Here is a 20,560-nt window from a genome sequence, read left to right as displayed (position 1 = left end):
ATTAGATAACAAATTAGTAAAAAACGTTAGCATGTTGCTAAAATAGCTTCTGAAGTCTTCATTTTCCTATAAAAAAACCCAGTAGATAACAAATTAGCCAAAAACATTAGCATGTTGCTAAAATAGCAGCTAAACTCTACATTTTACTATATAAAAAACAACCCAGTAGATAACAAATTAGCCAAAAACATTAGCATGTTGCTAAAATAGCAGCTTAACTCTACATTTTCCTTAAAAAAAAAACAAAAACAAAAAACAGTAGATAACAAATTAGCCCAAAATGTTAGCATGTCGCTAAAATATTGAATAAAATCGAAATTTTTAGAAAATTGCTATAAAAGATCAAAACAGCCTATATATTTAAATTCTGAAACTTTTTTTATTTCCTATGGGACATATTTTCCTAAATATTTCAAAAACTATAAGAATACCAAAAATACAAGCAGTAATGTCCTGAACAAGCGGAGCATTTTGATACCAGGATTGCTGAAATTGCTGAAAGTGAGATTGAGTTTTGTGAATTGTGTGAATGCTTCCCAAGCTTTCACACAATTAAGGTTCAAGCGGCTATAGTAAAACCTAAATATTGATACTTACAAACTGCAGTCCTTGGTAACGCAGCAGAGGAAAGTCTTTGATTATGTAGCTGGGTTTGTATGAACAATCTGGCAGAACACCTTCTAGGTACTCGTTGTTTATCAGATCGACTGCAAACAAACACAACAAGCAGATTCGAGTCCCGATAACTTTATGTCTCGTCAGTAAAAGGAAACGTGTTCGACTGAAACCTCCGGGTGGTAGGAAATGAAGCCACTCAGACACGTCGTTCACCTCGGTAAAGCTCGTCTCGCGGGTCTTCCCTCAGCATGTCTGCTTCGGTGCGGAGTTGCTTTGTGGGGGCGCGCTGGTGGCTCGCAGCCGTCTGTGGTATGTGGGAAACGTCGGTCATCAAAAAGGCAGATTCGTCTGTGGGAAGAAATAAGTAAGCGTTAGTAACAATGTCACGCCTTACCCTGAAACAAAACCCATGTTTCGTAAATCACAACTTAACATTGAAGATGATTTGTGAGACACAGAATGACCCCTTTTTTTTTTTTTCATTTACAAATAAATTTGTAAACTTTGCAGGGATTTGAAGTGATACTTACTAACATAGAGGGAGATGTGATTGGATTCAATGAGAGCAAAAGTAAAGTCTTGGTTCAGGAGCTGCCACTAAGTGGACAAAAAGAAAAAAAAAACTAAGCACCACACATCTTTATGACAAGTAATATAACATTTAAGTGAGAGCAAAAACAGAAACACACAACTTACCGCCACCTCCACGTGGTCAGTTCCCTTATCGTTCTGTTTGTGGATAATTTCAAAAAAGTATCTCCTGCGAGAGGTCAACCTGTAAGACAGGGTCTCAGTCAGGTTATTAATGTAGTCATGGACCAGTGCAAAAGCATTTGTTAGAGAGGTCTGCCAAAATCTGCTTATCACTGTTTTCTTCAAGGTGCCTTGAATGCATCACTTTAAGAAATCTTAAAGAACGAAAAAAATAAATTAAATTGTATTTAAAATAAGCCACTCCAATCAAAATTGTGTTTCTGCTATTTTTAACATGTTTTGTAGCCTTAATCTCATGGAGGACACGTATGATATAATTTAAGATTGAAACTGCAATTTTGAGTATTTCTTTTCTCAAATCGTGTTGAAAAAGTTTGAAAAAGCTCAGGTTTGTGATGTAGCAACTGCCATGGGCGGGCCAAAGCCTCCCTGCTTGGCTCCAATTCTAAATCATCCACTAGCAGACAAAAATATCCATTAGTTCTTTATTTTCCTTGTCTGGCTCAAAACTGTAAAGCTGGATAGCTCCAATATTGGTTGTTTTTTTCTGCTAGGCTAATGTTAGCTTGTGCTTGTGAGGTGTTGTGCTTGTGCCTGCTAGCTATAAGCTAGCAGGAGAGAGTATTAACCAAGGGCTGATGGGAAATTAGCAGAGGCTAACTTCTAAACCTAAAAGCAAATTTCTAATGAATTCCCAGAGCTGTGCAGAAAATACATCTTAAAAAAACGACACAGGCTTTTTGATTTTGGCTAAAAACTGCATGATCATAAAAGACCACTGGGAAGGATTTTGAATGAATGAATGAATGAATGAAATGGTTTATTTCAAGCAATCAGGTCATAATACATACATAACATATCACTTAATAAATCACAAGTAGATCACTTGAAAGGGAGTGGAAGGAAGCGAACTTATATAATCCCACCCCGACTCGACCATTTTCTCTACATGAATTATCAATATCCGGTTCAGGACTTAATATCAAATATTAATAAAATCAGGCTATTAAGGATCATTGAAATCATTAATGTGATCAAGTTTCAAAGCATCCACGACAACATTTTACAGCAGAAAAAAATATAGTTGGAGTCGGACTTTTACCTAAACAAGCAAGAAGTGTGTAAATATATATGTAGTTTATTAGTGATTTTATTGACTTTGTAAATTAAAAACCACCTCTGCAAATGCATTAGGTAGCCAAAAGACTATTTTTCCATCGGTGGTACATTTTTGTCCCTAAAATCTGAGTGAAACTGACAACAAAAATACAATGTAAGCAAAATTTTATATAAAGAATTACAAGTATACATCAACATTGTCAATGGGTAAAAATGTAATATGAAAATAAATGAGCAATAGCAAAAAAAAACATGAAAACAAATTTTTAAGTGGCAGTTGACATGTATTAGATGGTGACTTTAAAAGGTGTATTGTATAAAATATTTAAAAGAACATTGATCTATGAAGATAAGTAATCTTTTCTGTTATCTCATTTTATGTAAAGTTTCAGCTGAAGGCTAAAAAACACACAAAATCAGGTTACTGTGAGTTCCAAAGTCTGTGAAGTTTATGACCAGTCTGTTCTCAGGTGTGTGAGGTTACAACATGAGTCATACAAGAAGCAGAGAGCACCACAAGTGCTACAGTTTCTTTTAAAATATATGTTTGCGGTAATAAACTATTATCTGTTTGTAGGTTATTGATTAAAACTGAGAGGTTAAGAAAATTTTTTTTACATTATGTTGTCTGTCAATGGATTTCATTGCCCACCATTCACTTAATTTATAAGTTTTTAAATTTTTTTTAATTAATGAAACTTTTATAAATTGATGTTAAAAACATGGAGAAAAAAAGACTACTACTTTACCTTTATAGATAAAAAATATACATTTGGATTTATTACCACAATTTTTTCAAAGGAAAAGTCATTATTATTATATTTTTACAAGTGAAATCAAGAAAAATCAGTGTTAGAAGTAAAGTCTGTTTCTTATAGATATTTTAGTATTTAAATATTAATTTTAAGCTTTACAAAATCATATATATATATATATATATTTATTTATATATGTTCTGTCCTTTTCATTCATTGTAAAAAAAAAGGTTCCTATAAGAACAGCAGGGATGGAGTGTAATTTTAAGATTCCTTTAGTAGTGTTGGCGGATTGTCCCAACCCTGCTTTCCATTCATTGTCTTCAACAGTTTGCATATGTACAGTGACTAAACATTTTACACACCTTAAGTCACTTTGCTAATGCACAGCTGAACAAGAACAACTGGATTTTTCATTTTCATTAACATGTGCAACAAGACTTAGCTTGACAAAAAAGTGTTAACTATATTGAAAAAAAAAAAAAATGTAACCAATCTCCGACACAACTGGATATATTTCAATGAATTAAAAGAAAGATGCCTTGCTTAATTAAAAAAAAAAAAATTGAATCCGGTAATTATAGTATAGGGATGTGACAAAGAAATTCCACAATGCAGATGCGCAAGAAAAAAACGAAAAAAAACGTGTCTGTTTTGTTTTAACCGTCACAACTGTTAAATATTTCAAAGGGAAGTTTCCTGACAGGTGAGAGGACATTCTGAGATACACTGATGTCAAAAACAACCAGCAAACTAACAAGTTTGTTGAGTCAAATTCTGCCAATTTTTTTTTACCATTCAACCTGAGTCTATGCAAATGCTGAGCTTAAACAAAAAGGCAGAAAACAAACCCTTTGTATGGTTCTGTATCAGTGCTTTGATAGTGGTTTAAACAGAAAAAAAGGATAATTTCCCTCACTAAGTGTTGGTATTTGGAGAATAAATTAGTTAAAAAATTGGTTTGATAAAGTTTCTTATGTTTAAAAAGAGATTTAAAAAAATAGATTTTTAATCTCAACAGGAATTATCTGGTTAAATAAAAGCTAAAGAAGAAAAAGAAAAAAAAGTAATTAAAGAAATCCCCCCAATGTCCAAATTTAACACATTTAACAAATCTAAACTTGGTAAAACATTTTAAGCAAAAGCTTTAAAAAAATCTTTTAAAAAAGATATTACAGGATATTAAGAAGAGTACTTCAAATGGGTTTTTGTTACTTGGTGTACAATAGAGGAAGATAAATGAAATACTCAAATTCAAACAGTCAAACAGACATTATTTAAAACAATAGTTACTATAAAAACTTTTTTTGCAAATGCACAGCGTGTATTTACGGACTCAATTTAAAAACTGATCAGTCTTTAATCAAGTAGCTAACCTCAGATATATTTATAAATATAAAGAATAGTTTATATGCATTTATCATATTTTAGCTGAATTGTAAATGTGTGGAAATTACACAAAATACTTGAGACAGAAAGTTGCTGAAAATCTGTAATAATCCGAATAAAACTAATAGAATAAAGTTATGTCATCTGCAAAAGTTTGACATAATAAAACTATTGCTAATACAATTAACAGTATTAGATGACGTTTACTTATATATGGTTTAAGCTCTTAACAGTCACAGTCCTATTCATCCACCCATAAAGGACTATCATTAATAAATTCTCACATTTGGAATCGTGTTTACAAAAAGTAAATTAGCAACGTATTTGATTTTCAGACATGTTGATGCTGATTGATAACAGGTTATAAAAGTACATTTGGTCAAATAAACACGGCTGAGAATATGTTTGCATTTTTTTAAGTAAATACTTGATAAAGTGTGTTGTGTCTTTTATAGCGTCTCTATCTGAGAGGATCTTTGCCTTGTTTTGAACCTTTTAGGATGATGCATTGTGTATTTACATGAATAAAAAAGTACTTAATGTGTATTTTGAACATATAGACCTGTTTCTAATCATCGTGTAATCTAATGGTAACACTTGCACTCTTTCTGGAAGCAAAACATTAATAATTCGATAGGGAAAATACATTTATAATCATAAGAGAGCAGAAAACCTTTCAGCAGATCAAAAAATACCATATCAGTGAACTTGTAAGTTGAAAGGTTTGGATATAAACATAACTTACCAAACTGGTCTGGAAGTCTGACTGGCGTATTTGTCAAACTCTCCTGGAGCTGTCCACTCTCTTCCTGTCTAAAAGTAAAACGCATAAATAAATAAAAACAAACATAAACACCACATAAACCGTTATGCAGAACTGTCTATTTGATGAGAAAATAAATACCTTTCCAACCCATGTCAACATGCGTAAGTTGAGAGGGGAGTCATCGGTGCTAAGCCAAAATTCTGAGTTGTCATCCGAGCTCAAAGCAAAGACAAAGTCTCCTATAGAGACAAAAAGAGACAGCCTGAGGAAATGGAAGAAGTACAACATGGCATGCAGGTAAGCACGTATTCACAGCAGGCAGTTGCTGAGAGAAAGAACATGCAATGTACCGTCAGTAAAGGGATGTAAATAACCAAATATCCTGAGGCCGTAGTTGGTCCACTGAGGGGAGACGGCCAGTTTCTTTACTGTGGTTCTGGACTGAAAGAGAGAAGGCAAAAATTCAGCCATGCAGTTGGCTCAAAGTGAGTCTACCAGTCCAAGAACATGTGGATTTTTGAAATAACCGTAAGTAACAACAAATGTTCTTCGTCCTCTGTGGCATTTTAGTCATTTGAGAAATTAAGACCAGTAAGCAGCTACATGTAGACCTGACATTCTGGAAAAGTATGTCACAGCACAAGAAGGTGGTGATGCATACATTCTAAACTAGACCAGACTCAGTGACCTGCAGTAAAATCAGAAGCACATGCCCATAAAAAACTGGTTTCACCACAGATCATTTTTTATTTTTAGCATTTTCATTTTCTAAAGGTAGAAGTTGGCCCTTAAATTCCAAATCAAATTAACAACGCAAAAACATTAAAAAAAGATCACAATGACAATTGAAAATGCAAAATAATGAATAAAAAAGCAACATTAAATTTTAGAAAAACGAAATTACAGAAACAATTTAGAAACACAATTTAAAAAGACGAAACTTTCAAGAAGTTATTTCCAAAAATCAAAATAAAAAGTAAAAAAATGACACAAAATAAGAAACTTAAAGGTTGTCAATGGCAAATGCTTATACAGTGCTTTCCTACATGCATCAATACATGCACTAATGCATGTAAAACCGGTTGCATGGTTGGTGGTTTTAAAGTAAATTACCTGATGTACTTAGTTCTTTTTAGCCCCAGTAGCTCTGAATTGCAACAACTTTTAAATGTTTGTTCTGAATTTGGTTTTAAAAAATGATATTTTATACAATTTTAGTAAAATTGCTGTGGGAAGATGTAACATTTATTTTTCTGCTTTTAAACTCTGATTCTGAGCTTGATGTCTGTCACAAAGTAAACTGGATTTACAGCATTACCTGCAACAATGCATGTGTAAACGCTGTAAGCTGAATGTGGCTGCTGACAATGAAAAAGAGAGCTGAAAATGCTGAAACTACGAAGATGACAAAAGTCAAATTAGCCAAAAAAAAAAAAAACACTGGAAAAATGTCTAATTTCTCCAAAACAGCTAGCATAATGCTAAAATAGTACTCTGCTGAACTCCAAATTTGCCTAAAGAACTTAAAAAAACAAAAGCCTAATTTTGAAAAAAACTGATAGCATAATGCTAAAAATGAGCTAAACTCCAAATTTGCCAAAAGAACATTTTAAAAAAAGTCTAATTTGCTATAACAGCTAGCATACTGCTAAAATATTAGCTAAACTCCAAATTTACCTAAATAACTAAAAACAAAAGTCTAATTTTGACAAAACTGCTACCATAATGCTAAAAAAAAATTAGCTTAGCTCCAAATTTGCCAAAAGAATTAAAAAAAGGCTAATTTTGCCAAAAAAATAATAGCATAATGCTAAGATATTAGCTAAACTCCAAATTTACCTAACAAACTGTAAGAGGTTAATTTTGCCAAAACAGCTAGCATAATGCTAAAATAGTACTCAGCTAAACTCCAAATTTGTCTAAAGAACTTTAAAAACAAAAGTCTAATTTTGAAAAGACTGCTAGTCTAATGCTAAAATAATAGCTTACTCCAAAATTGTCTAAAGAACTTTTAAAAAGTCTAACTTTGACAAAATAGCTAGCATAATGCTAAAATATTAGCTAAGCTCCAAATTAGCTTAAAACCTGGAGAAATGTTTTAATTAGCCAAAAACAGCTAGAATGTTGCCAAATTTAAAGGTACATTAAAAATTACTGTAAAAAATAAAGTAGTTTCTGAACATTTGAAAGTTTTAATGGTGTCTTTAGCTGAAAGTGTAAGCAGAAGTTCACTCGTTTCAAATTGTACAAAGTTTTTTAAGTATTTGAGCAATTTCCAATTCATTTCCTAAGGGGTATATTTTGCTAAATGTTTCAAAACTATTAAGTTTATGAATACCAAAAGAACAAGCAGTAATGTCCTGAACGAACTCAAGGTCATGATACCAAGATTGCTGAAACTGCTGTAAGTGTCATTTAGTTTTTACGTGCCAAAAAACGGAGCAGGAAAATCATATCTTGGACATATTATCATTGAGAAATTTAAAGGTCATGATGATATCTACAGACACAAAAGTTTTTTATACGCTCAGGAAAACATGCTTTTATTCATGTTCTGACAATCTTAAAATTTTTCTTTTCAGAACTCACTGTACACCATTTTATACTGCCCACCTGGGGACACACTGCAGGGCATCTTGCATGAGGAGGAGGCAGGTTGCCTATAATGATGCCCAAAAAGTTTTTTAATCAGAGGTCGACCACGATCGCCAACAGAGTTAGGTACAGTTGGTACTATGGGACGTTGCTGATAATGATGCTTGTTCCCCATTTCAACCGGAAGCAATATTGAACAGGCGATATTTCTTTAAGCATCAGGCCACAGCCACTGCAAAAATGTGTCGATTGCTCAATCAACTCTTTACCACAGTTCAGATAAAACATGCTTCTGCTTTCCTTTTAATTCAAACCTCAAACTTCATCTTCCGATCAGTGATGTCCCATACTACCTACCTTTCCTGGTTTCTTACTTTGCTTCATTCTTAAACATTTGATTATTCGATTTTTGTTTCTGGGAATTACTTTTGCTTCCCAAAACCTTTTTTTAAGTGTCAATTTCTGGAATTTTGTTTTGATTTTTCACATTTATTTATTTGCTTTTTTAATTATTCTAATCTTTAATATATTTTTGAATTGAGGTGTGATTGTTGATGTGATTTGTACTTCAGGGCCACCGTAGAAATATATTCTACTATTAAAGTGGCATCACACGTGTAATTTACCATTGAATGAATAAATGCACACCTATAAAAAAAGAGCTGGACTCACATGGGGATACAGGGGATAGTGCATGTTCCTGTGTAGATCAGCAATGGAGCTGCCGCACCAGTCCTCAAACACATGCAGGTTGGCTTGCCCAATAAACTGCGTTTGGAAAAAGAGGGAAAAAAAAGAGGTGATGATGACAGGAACGGATCCTGCAGCCAACCTGCTGCCTTTCCTAACAAAGCAAAAATAAATTAATATATACAGAAATAGAAGGCTCTTTTTAACTGTCAGTCAGACCCGAGTGTCTTTTATAAACATGTATTGTTTAAAAAGTTGTCCCACCTAAAGGAAGGAAACCAAACAGGATGAAAAAAATATGTATTATCAGAAATATTTGGCAAAAAAAGGTACAAATAAGAAACTCTGCATAGGTTACAAAAGCTGAATCTAATTTAGAAGCATTAATAAGATTGAAAGTTCTGTTTTTTGGCTACTTCAATTAGTGAGCATGTAGGAAAAAGGACACATGAACATCCGCGATGAAGCAGGTAAGTCCAAGAAGAAGTCAGGATGTCCTGTAAACATGCAGCTCTGTTACATCTGCACACCAGCCCCTGTTATCTCATCTTTGTGTGGCAGGATATCAGCTGGTTATTAAGATTTCATTAATGGTCAAGCTGAACACGCCTGCTTTCAGCACAGTTAGGTAAATATTAATATTAGCCTGAAGGGAAAGACTACGCATGACCGCACTGTGGTAAGTGAGAAATATTTACGAAAGCTCAGTCCAGTCCACCTGTCTGCAGGGTTTAAAGGCCGTTCTGGTGTTTTGTTTCAATCTGTTCTGAAAGCTAATTCTGCGGTATCATCCACACAGCCTTGTTTTCACGACACTTTTTCTTTATATTATCTGAAACTTGGAGTTGTATGTTCTTATATTTGGATCTTCCTCTTAAGCCACTTGCACCATGACTCATTAAACAAAATGTTTTGTATATTACTTCTTACAACTTCATATGTATCCATATGATCCAAGAATCTTCAAAAATCTGAGATATTGATTTGTTTTTTATTGGGTTGAGTATCGCCAATGATTTCCAGAATCTATTTCATTTAATTCACCAGAGCCTGGATCAATTTGGTTCTGATTCTTTGGATACACTCAATTTTGAGTTTGAAGTTTTATGTTTTGAAGATTTTCATATTAATCTGATACAGTTCACATACTGTAAAAATTATTAGTCAAATAATGAGATTGTTAATAGCATACAGTGTTACATAAATTCTCAAACATGGAAACTCAAACGAGGGTGTTTCAGTTTGGCCACTAGGTGGCGATCACGCTACAGCATTACACCTTACTGCAGAAGAAGAAGAAGAAAACAACAGTGTTTTAGACCACAAATGGTTACTTTAAAAATTATGTCCTTAAAAGAATTTGGAAAATTCATATAAAAATGTTCATTTAGTCAGCAATGCATGTTTAAGTTGACTGAGCGTTAGCATTAGCCGTCCTATGGGAAATCCCATTTTACGTTAGCATCAAGCTAGTAGACTTTAGCATTATGCGTTAGATTGATCTCTACTTTTATGAATCAATTATTGATCTATTAAGCTTAGATTAATTCGGATTGATTAATCGATTTTATGAACCCAGCCCTATTTTTTTAGCGTTTCTATCAAACTTTTACTGATTTTGCATCAAATTACATATTTTTTAATAAAATTTTCTTGATACTATGTGGTTTTTAGTTCATTTTGGCAGTTTTATCTCTGTAAATCATTTTTAGAACTAATCCACAGAACACAAACATTTGAATAAACTTTAAAAGCTATAAACAAATCATTTTGAAAAACATATGAAGTTGACATATGAACAGCAGCTTCTGTTTGAAGTGAAACATGAGGTGCGAGCAGCTGGTCAGAGCACAGCCCTTCTTAATATAGTGGACATTTGATGACCCCCGACACAAAGCTGTGGAAGCTGCTCGAGTCGCAGTCAGGAAAGACGCCGTAAACATGCACCGCGCTACGACAGGAAGGTGCAGGCTCAGGTAGGTTGCACAGAGGTCAGTGGAAAGACGCTTTTCAAGCGGTGTGCAAACCACACGCACGCCGGCGTGCTCAGAAATACCTCAGGTTTCCACGTTTGTGGTCTGAAGCGGGAAATCCAAGCGGCTGAATCTTCCACTGAAGCTGAATGCTTTTTGTCTTCACCCTAGAAGACAAGTTAAACCTGGTTTAACTTCAGCGCTCTTTTTGACACCATCTCATCCTCCTCTTTCGTTTTCCATGCTTACACTTTGGTCAAGTATGGGTCTCTGCCAGGTGCTGTCCTCAATCCCAGAATTACCTAAAAAAATAAGACTCAAAAGTAAATATCAATCATAAACAGAGCTTCACATGTTTCCTCTGGGAGTATGAAAGAGATTTGTGTTTCACCAGGGGATATGAAAGAGGCTTTTATTCTTCTCCTGACGTTCCTTGACTGAATTTAAGCAAACAAAACTGTAGTCATGAAGGAATGAATACCATTATCTAGTTTTCTGACTAGAAAGCTATAAAGACGACTACATTTTCACATTAACATTAAGTTAGTTTGTCCAAAAACACCAAACATCTTGTTTTAAAACTCTCCACCAGTGTCAGCAAAAACGCTGTGCGCAGAAGCAGGAATATTGTTCCCTCTGCACTCCGCCGCCATTGCTGAAATTATAGGCTCCCGTGTCTAAAATAGCCTGAGCTGTTTGTGTTTTCATGAGCTCATGGTAACAGTGAGTGAACGGGGGTAACGGTGCTGGTGAAGGCCTGTCATTATCACCAGGGTGGAGATCCCTAACCATACACCTCTTTGACGTGGAAGCCGATTCTGTCATCAGCAGAAGTTCTAGGCTGTTAGGTAGAAAAGAAAGAAAAAAAAATCAAAGAAGAAGCATTCACATTGATGAATAGATGCTGGAAAAACACAAAGTCACTGTTTGCAAAACGATTGTCAAAGCTTTAAACTTAAAAGATATTCAATTTAATGACAAGGTTCAGTTTTGACCTTTTTTTTGTTGCCAATCTAATCTCTAAAGAGAAAGTCAAAATACATTCTATGAGAACTGATAGGATGAGCAAAGTTGTGCTTGCATAATATTTTTGAAGGATGGCTTTGACAAAACCCACAAGGACAAAAACAGTTTTTTTTCTATCCAGTGTCGTTGAGATTGCTGGAGCCTATCCCAACTACTAAAAGATAAAGTCAGGGTGCACCCTAGACAGGTCCGTCACAGGGCCACACACACTTCATTCACTCCAAAAGGGACAATTTAGTATATAAATATGATTTTGGACTGTGGGAGGAAGCCTGAACGCCAGGAGAAAACCCACACATGAACGGGGAGAACCACACAGGAAGCCTGACATAAAAACTTATGAGATATTTTCACAATTTCACTTGTTTTGATCTTCAGGAGCTGAACTTTCAGCACACTGAATTCAAAATGCTGCATAAACTTTGTTCTCACCCCTTCAAATTAGAAAGTCTAACATCTTTGAAGACTTGCAAGGATTCAGCAGAAAGTGGGCTCTTGTTTTTTTTTTTTTTTTTCCACATTTTTGAGAAAATAAACTCCCATTAGAGAAAACTCTAGCATGCCCTTCACTTTGCAAGCTTTCACATTTTGTGGTTAATGATCCAGAGAACTTTTTTCCTTCAGCCTTTGAGATTTTACAGGACGAGGCCTTAAAAACAAACAAATCTGAAAATATTTAAGAAAAATCTACCTTTAACCAAACCTTTAAATGATGCCTTTTTAAAGAAAGTATGAATAATTTCAACCTAAACTAAATGATCTGATCAGTAAATAAAGATTCAGTGTAACTAGAAGTGATATTGCTTCCCCCGCCCACATACATCCACTTTTCCTTTGACATTTATTAACCAAAACTCTTCAAACATTATCTGATAAGTCTAGTGTGACCTACATGAGACGAAGGCAGACTATCTCTTAAAAGACCCATATCTCACACTTCAGGACCCGAGCCTGTTTATGCTCTTTTTGCAGCCAGCAGTGCCTGATCTTGAGGTTACAGATACAGAAAAAAAAGGTTCTGATATTTTTTAATTAGCAGTATATAGAACAAAAAACACTTTTCTTCAAATCTCATGTTTTATTTCAGATTTTATGAAACATAAATTGCTGCAGGTATTTTTTTCCTGGATTAAACCAAAATTAGGCGTGATGCAATAAGCTAAACAGAGCGGTAATCCTCCAATGGGAGATGCATAACAGACAACTCAGTAAGGGACAGTCATAATTTATCATAAGTTACATCATACCTAAATCCAGGAGTAGTTACGTTTGTTTAAACAAAAATAACACATTTATTTAATCTTATCTAATCCTATTGCTTCATTATAGCTACTGAGCACAAAGAGGAGCATTAAACCACACAAATGTGAATGTCAAAAACAGCAGAGACTATTAATTACTCACAGGAAAGAATATAAATTAAATTTGATTCCAATTTTGGGTGATTGTTACCTTCAGCAAGAACTAAACTGTTGCCATAAAAAGTTACAATTGTTGATGCATTTGGCAAAAGTTGTAGCAATGCAAAAGGATGTTTCAGTCAAACAGAAGATGCAGAAGTTATTTTCTCTGCTACGGTTGGTACATTAATGCTTCACAAAAGCTTTACCTTTTGTACTATACATTTACAAGTTGTAGTGTGTGCCGACTCTCCAATATTTGTCATAAAACAATGAACCCTTTCAAAGAGGCTCAACATAACAATAAAAACAGGATTCTAAATGTGCTCTAGAGGCCTCTCCTATTGATAAACGTATCACCAGGATACGTTTAATAAAGCTTTTTCACAAATTTTGATATTTTCATTGAACTCATGTGGATTTTTCTTTTGTCAAATATTTCCCTTCCCAAACTACAGAAGCACACATGACCAATATTCAAATCAAGCCTAATCAGGTGAGTTTCTGTCTCTCAAGAACAAAGTTTGTCAGGCCAACTCCATCAAAACGATGAGAACAGCTGCAGAAAATGGCTGGACGCCGTTTCTGCTCGTGGCGACACACCCTTTTAAGTGGAATTTTCCAGGAAGCCTTGTGGTGGCATTTGTGTGGCACAAGATTATCGTGAATGTCTGTGCAGCAAGGGGGCAGAGCTGAGGCAGTCTTCACAGGAAGATAAGGTGTTTTTTTACAGTCACTTCACCAAGTTCTAAGAACTCTTTATTGGTCACACAGCAGCCAACCACAGATATCAGATTATTGATTGTGTGTATTAGGAGGTATGGTATGGATATCCCCAACCTCCCTGGAAGCACAAAGAAAGGCTGTGCTTTTCTGGGTTATTTGCTTCATTTTGATGACAGAAAAAAGATGAACAACTTTAACAAACTTTTCTTGAAGTGAAAAGATTATGAGTGGGGAAAAAAGCTAATTTAAGGATGGAAATGACAGGTGGAAAAGGAACCAGAAACTCACTAAAAATAGAGAAAAACTACTGAGAGAGGGATCATAACATCCCAGAATAAAGGAAACTCTGTGACTTTTTTTGTTAGCTAATTAGATAGTACATAACGTTGCAAAAAAGTAAGTTAAATATTGACAAGAAAAAATAACTGCTGGGGAAAGGATTATTTTTGAAGATTGTTTGCACAAATGAAGTGAATAAACACCGTGTATGAAAAGTGTGTCCTTCCAGCAGCTGTGTACAGGTCTGAACACATTATTATTCTTGTGTTGGCCTAGTGTCAAAAGTTGCGTGCCAAATACACTGGAAATAATAAAATCCTTCCAACCTAATAGGGATCCCACAGTTAGTTGATGAGTCAACAACTAATTTATCAGTCGATTAGTCGTGTTTTTTTCTTTTCTTTTAATCTCAAAACTACGATGCATGCTTTCTAACTCTGCGTCTGTCATTGTCTTTGACACACATGTGCAGTAGTGCTCTAATCTGGGTCAGTAGTGATGTCACAGAATGTTTTAGGAAGACTCAGGTACCATAACAACATGCTAACAGAGCTGGAAAATGGGAAATATCAATAAATAAATAAATAAAAGACAAAGGTGTCCAATGCAATATCTGCAAGAGTAAACATATTGTGAATGAGTATGCTAACGCTTAAGAGGGATCATCGTCAAGCTAAGCTAAGCTAAGATAGAGTGAATACTGTAAGATGAATGTGGCTATTGAAAGTACTAGAGCTGAAAATGCTGAGGTCGAAAGCTTGCGAAAATATTAGCTAAATGCTGAATGAGTGACAAAAAAATGAAAAATTTCTAATTGTGCCAAAACAGCTGGCATATTGTTAAAATGCTAGCTAAACTCCAAATTATCCTAAAAAACTGGAAAAATATCTAAATTAGCCAAAACAACTAGCATGTTGCTAAAATATTTGCTAAACTCCAAATTAGTCTAAAACAATGGAAAAAAGTCTAAATTAGCCAAACAGCTAACATAATGATAATATATTAAACTCCAAATTAGCCTAAAAACTGGAAAAAGGTCCAAACTAGCAAAAAATAAATAGAAAATAACAGGTAGCATGTTGCTAACATATTACCTAAACTCCAAATCAGCCTAAAAACTCGAAAAAAGGTTTAAATTAGATAACAGGTAGCATGATGCTAAAATATTAGCTAAGCTCAAAATCAACCTAAAAAAATTTAAAAATGTCTAGATTAGCCAAACACCTAGCATAATGCTAAAATATTAGCTAAACTCAAAATAAGCCTAAAAAACAAAAAAAAAGTCTAAATTAGCCAAAACAACTATCATGTTGCTAAAATATTAGCTAAACTCAAAATTAGCCTAAAAACTAGAAAAAAGGTTTAAATTAGATAACAGGTAGCATGATGCTAAAATATTAGCTAAACTCAAAATCAACCTAAAAAATTCAAAAATGTCTAGATTAGCCAAACAGCTAGCATAATGCTAAAATATTAGCTAAACTCAAAATAAGCCTAAAAACAAAAAAAGTCTAAATTAGCCAAAACAGATAGCATGTTGCTAAAATATTAGCTAAACTCAAAATTAGCCTAAAAACTAGAAAAAAGGTTTAAATTAGCCAAACAGCTAGCATAACGATAAAATATTAGCTAAACTCAAAATTAGCCTAAAAACTAGAAAAAAGGTCTAAATTAGTCAAAACAGCTAGCATGTTGCTAAAATATTAGCTAAACTCAAAATCAGCCTAAAAAAATGGAAAAATGTCTAAATTAGCCAAACAGCTAGCATAATGCTAAAAATTAGCTGAACTCAAAATAAGCCTAAAAACAAAAAAAGTCTTAATTAGCCAAACAGCTAGCATGTTGCTAAAATATTAGCTAAACTCAAAATTAGCCTAAAAACTAGAAAAAAGGTCTAAATTAGCCAAACAGCTAGCATAATGCTAAAATCAGCCTAAAAAAATGGAAAAATGTCTAAAGTAGCCAAACAGCTAGCATAATGCTAAAATATTAGCTAAACTCAAAATTAGCCTAAAAACTAGAAAAATGGTCTAAATTAGCCAAACAGCTAGCATAATGCTAAAAATATTAGCTAAACTCAAAATTACCCTAAAAAAGTGTGAATGCTGCAAGCATTTACACTATAAAGAAATAGGTTTACTCATAAATGTAATTTTTAAGCTTACATCTCTTTAGAAAAATGCCACAAGAACATGATAAAACACTTCTTTCATCAGTATTTAAATTAACAATGTAATCATGAGAATTTTAAGGTTGATATAGACTGTAAATCAAGACTCCAAATCCAGTTTCTTGTAATCTTACGACTTGTTGCTTGTTTTCCAGCTCTCCTTCTTCTATTTGCTGCTTATAAACTTGTTCATGTATGTTCAGTTAATCAAAACCTGAAATCAGGTGACTCAACTAACTGCTGATGGATAGAATGTGTTTCTTTGACTTTGCTGAGAGGGGTGTATGCCAACACACTGTTGAAAAGTTGATGGTAGTAAGCAACTTCCCTGGATGGATTAGCACTTCCACCCTGATGGGGGTAACCAGCAGTTTTACATTAACAGTTTTTCTACACATGACCAGTTTTCACACAGACCACAGTACTGCTTACAAATGTGAATAGAATCCAAATGAATTGGAGGGCTGTGCAAATCAGAACATGGTTTAACAACTTCGTTTGGAGACCTATGGGCACTACTTCCTCTCGCTTCATTATTCATGAAGTTTGCATAGCACCGTTTCCTGTTGCAAAGCTTCTCCTCTCCAGAACGAGTGTCCCGGTTCACGTGTAAACAGACTACGGAGCGGTTTGCTTGAGTGTGAATGCGTCAAGGATGTTCTGCAGAAGCAAACCAAAGAGAGGATCACGAGTAGTCAAGAGAAATAAGTGAGAACCACAAAAAGTTGGGAAATGTCTGGTGGGTAAACATGGTACAGTGAGGAGGGGCAGGCTCTTATTAGTGGGTTTTCTTATTTATGCTTCTTGTTACTTTCTGGTTCGGACTTGTTTACAACCCCAAGTGAACAGTGGTTGTAATTGAGATTATTTTCAGGTATTTTGGTTCATTTCAGAGTTTAGATTTATCCAGATAAAAGCAAACTAACCCAAAAAAGATGCACAATTATTGGCATTTTCGTGTTCACACTTATTCACATTAGGTTTATTCACATTTAGTTTGGATAGTCTTCATATAAACCTCTTGAAAGCAAAGGTCTCAATTCGTGATTAACTAAAATGTGTAAAAATAAGTGAAGTAAAAGACTCTAGTCAATTACATCAAGTAGTGCTGGGCGATTTGGAAAAAAAATGTATATCACGATATAAATTATTTTATATAACGATAAATATCACGATATACGACAACAAAGTACATTTTCTGTTATTCTCTGGAAAAAAATGTCCTTGCATAATTTTTTCTGACTTTATTTTTTCAAGTAACATGTAACTGAATTGTTACATTTTTTTTAAAGTGCACAACAGTTTGAAGTTTTTAGCAGGAAAACACATTTTTTGCACAAAAGTTCATTAACAAAAATAAACAAATCAAATCGATTGAAGAGAAATGGCACAATAGACACTTTTCTTTTGCCCAAACGACATGTATTGTATATCGTCCAGCACTAACTCCAAGTACTACCAAGTATTACGAGGAGAATTCAACAAAAAACCAAAGAAGTTCTCGAATGTTAAAAATAACATTCGACAGAGTAAACATAAAGTAGTGGCCAAGTACAGATAATTATTACTATAATATAATTAAAGGATAAGAGGAAAAAAGAAATGTTTCTTCTTGCTTTTGTCTCTTGTCTTTGAGGAGTATTACGGGATGGACCAGTCAAATCTGGCGAGCATTTCCACTCGGTTAAGCCTTGGCCCATGCGTGGTGTAGCGCGTCATTGTAGTGCGACGACTAGAAAAGGAGGTCATCCAGCCTCGATCTTTTACTTGCTTTACTTTTTATTCATCGTGTATACCAGGAATTTAATGCTGTTTTAAAGAAGATTGCAGGCGGCTAAGAAGAATACCGCCGTACAGAGGAAAACGGTCACTCAAGCTTAGCGCTATATTGGTGCTTTCTAATGTCGTCATCATTTCTGCCAATCAGCAGGTGGCTACAGCAACTCCGCCCCAATCGGGCTGCTCTATTTTACTATGGACCGGAACTGTTTAATGGGTCCATTCAACAATGGAAAGCTCAAAACACCGGATCGGACTGGACTGCTCAGTTTTAACGATACTTTAGGGACTATGCTGGTGCCAAAGCTGCCTACAGGATAGGCTGGGTTCACACTTTCTCGATTGCTTGAAATAAACCATTTCTAATCTGATCTAATCTAATCTAATCTAATCTAATCTAATCTAATGTTGGTTCAAGTTGGCAGTTAGGAAACCAATAAATACACAAACATGTTGCAGGTCCTCCTATTGTACTCAATGAGGAAGAAACAATGTTTAATTTAGATACACAATGCTGATCTGGCCTCTCAGGTGAGTTCCATTTCCTGCGGTTTGTTCACACATGCAGAGATGCCAAACCAAGGTAATAAATCCAATGAAGGCGGATACACACCGGAAAATATCGGCTTTTCAAAAAGAACTCTACACCTGTCAATTTGGGCTATCCTGTCTAAATGTCACTAAAAGGAAATCCAATATCTCCATAAATCAAGTACATTTGGTGTTTGTGTTAACGGGATCCCTGTAAGAAAACAACCTCAGGGTTCATTTGCAAGTAAATTCCAAACCATTGTTCTCAATTTGCCTTGAGATACCTTGTTTGGTTAAAGTCAAAGTTCAAGTGAGAACTCTCACTTGATAAATGAGGCAGACTACCAGGCAAAACTTAAACCTGCCAGCATGAATGCATCCATGTAATACAATCTTTTCTTTTCTAACTAGCTTCCATATTTACACATGCAGCAGCAACCTGGTTTCTACACCTTGACTAGCTAACGGGGGAGCCTCAGACTTCGATCTAGTTGGGAAAACAGGTTTCAATACCTCCCTCCATACACACACTGGAGATGGAAAAACTAGTTTTCAAACCTGTAGGACGTTTAATATGTCAACTTCAAAGCAATATGTTGTTTCCTGATACAGTTTTCATGCCAAGACGCGATGAATCCTTTGGGTGGTGATAACTCAGAAGTGTTGTCACTCTGGTTTAACTTAGAAAAGTGTGCTGCGGTTTGCATACCGTAAGCAGAAAAATGTTTCCTATAAAAGACACACGTGAGATCCCAACTTCCTTTTAGATTCAGCCTATATTTTCATTTATACAACCATTAAAGACTCAGTACCACAAAACTTGTATTTTTGGCGTTTTAACATGTTCTTGTGGCCTTTTCCTGACACTTACAAAGAATATAAAGCTTAAAATTGAACATTTGTGTATTTATTTATTCAAATTGCTGTGAGTCAGGAGCAAATATGGAAAAAAGCTAGCTGTGACGCTACTACGGCAAGCCACAAGGTCCCATTCCATTCTGATACATTCCCTTGTAGACAATTCGATCCATGGACGTCTTTGTTTTTCCTCATCAGAGATGGCCTCTTGCTCTAAACTGTACAGCTCCAATACTGCTCACCATGTTTGTTGCACTCTTAATATTTTGGTTGGGGGTGCGGGAGAGAGTACAAATAGATGGATCATGGGAAATAAGTGCTAGCTTACTCCAGGCCACAAATTACTAATGAAGTACTGCCGCTCTGCAAAAACTATGTTAAAAAAATGACACTTTTTAAACATTTTTGGCTGAAAACTACATAATCACAATTAAAAGACCAATTTAACGGTTCTAAATAAAGAAAAAATGATCGTAGTGAGAATTTGAAATGTAATGCTGATTTACATTTTAAGCATTTTATTTTTAATTCTCATTTCACATGAAATATAAAACAGTTTGGAAACATAAACAAGAATCTGCACTTGACACAATATGATAAAAACATGATAAATAATCTTTGTTTTTGAAATTTAGTGATTCTGAGTTTATTAGGACAAAAATGTGTGAATAATCTGTCTCTCTCTGCAGAGAAAAGCCAAGGCCTCTATGATAAGACATGCAAGTCGTAGTTTTTCATACTTTTTTTTCATTTTTCACAAAGAGCACATTTTTCCACTTATTTCTAATCAGATTTTTTTAAAATAAAGATATAAACTAATATTTTGAAAGTTCTTACTTCCACAATATTGAAAAATACAGTCTTACAATTCCCTGAAAACCTTTATTTTATCTAAGCAGTGGAACAAGTGAGATGTGGGATTTTGAACACTTTCTGGAAGGACAGGTTAGATAACTGCCGTCTAAGTAAACTGTGTCATCATGTGGTATTTAGCACTGCTGATACTGTACCCGTAATCATGACTCATTTTCAACTTTATGACAAGTATTTCCAGCACATATAGGGTGCACTGTTTAAAAAAAAAGAGGGCAACAACTCAGGAATGAGGGTAAATAAAAGCATGTCCTGCAATTCAACCCTGAAGTGCATGCTCAGTTTTGTTCTCAGACAAT

At 34.6% G+C, this 20,560-nt stretch overlaps 1 protein-coding gene across 1 annotated transcript in view; it reads right to left on the bottom strand.

The window, feature by feature from the left end:
• b4galnt3b (beta-1,4-N-acetyl-galactosaminyl transferase 3b) overlaps positions 1 to 20,560 on the bottom strand; it is a 42,863-nt gene that overhangs the window by 21,195 nt on the left and 1,108 nt on the right. The window contains exons 2-11 of the mRNA XM_024281462.2: positions 10,869 to 10,921; positions 10,703 to 10,786; positions 8,629 to 8,724; positions 5,712 to 5,802; positions 5,500 to 5,600; positions 5,341 to 5,408; positions 1,315 to 1,393; positions 1,149 to 1,215; positions 832 to 966; positions 598 to 707 (exon numbers count right to left, since the gene is read on the bottom strand). Of these exons, the coding sequence (XP_024137230.1) occupies positions 598 to 707; positions 832 to 966; positions 1,149 to 1,215; positions 1,315 to 1,393; positions 5,341 to 5,408; positions 5,500 to 5,600; positions 5,712 to 5,802; positions 8,629 to 8,724; positions 10,703 to 10,786; positions 10,869 to 10,921 (884 nt within the window). The remainder of the gene's footprint in view (positions 1 to 597; positions 708 to 831; positions 967 to 1,148; positions 1,216 to 1,314; positions 1,394 to 5,340; positions 5,409 to 5,499; positions 5,601 to 5,711; positions 5,803 to 8,628; positions 8,725 to 10,702; positions 10,787 to 10,868; positions 10,922 to 20,560) is intronic.

Source organism: Oryzias melastigma, linkage group LG6 (genome assembly GCF_002922805.2).
Source record: "Oryzias melastigma strain HK-1 linkage group LG6, ASM292280v2, whole genome shotgun sequence".
In the NCBI taxonomy this organism is placed as follows: Eukaryota; Metazoa; Chordata; class Actinopteri; order Beloniformes; family Adrianichthyidae; genus Oryzias; species Oryzias melastigma.
Note: the sequence above shows the minus strand (reverse complement) of the source record. Positions and strands in the feature narration are given on the sequence as shown.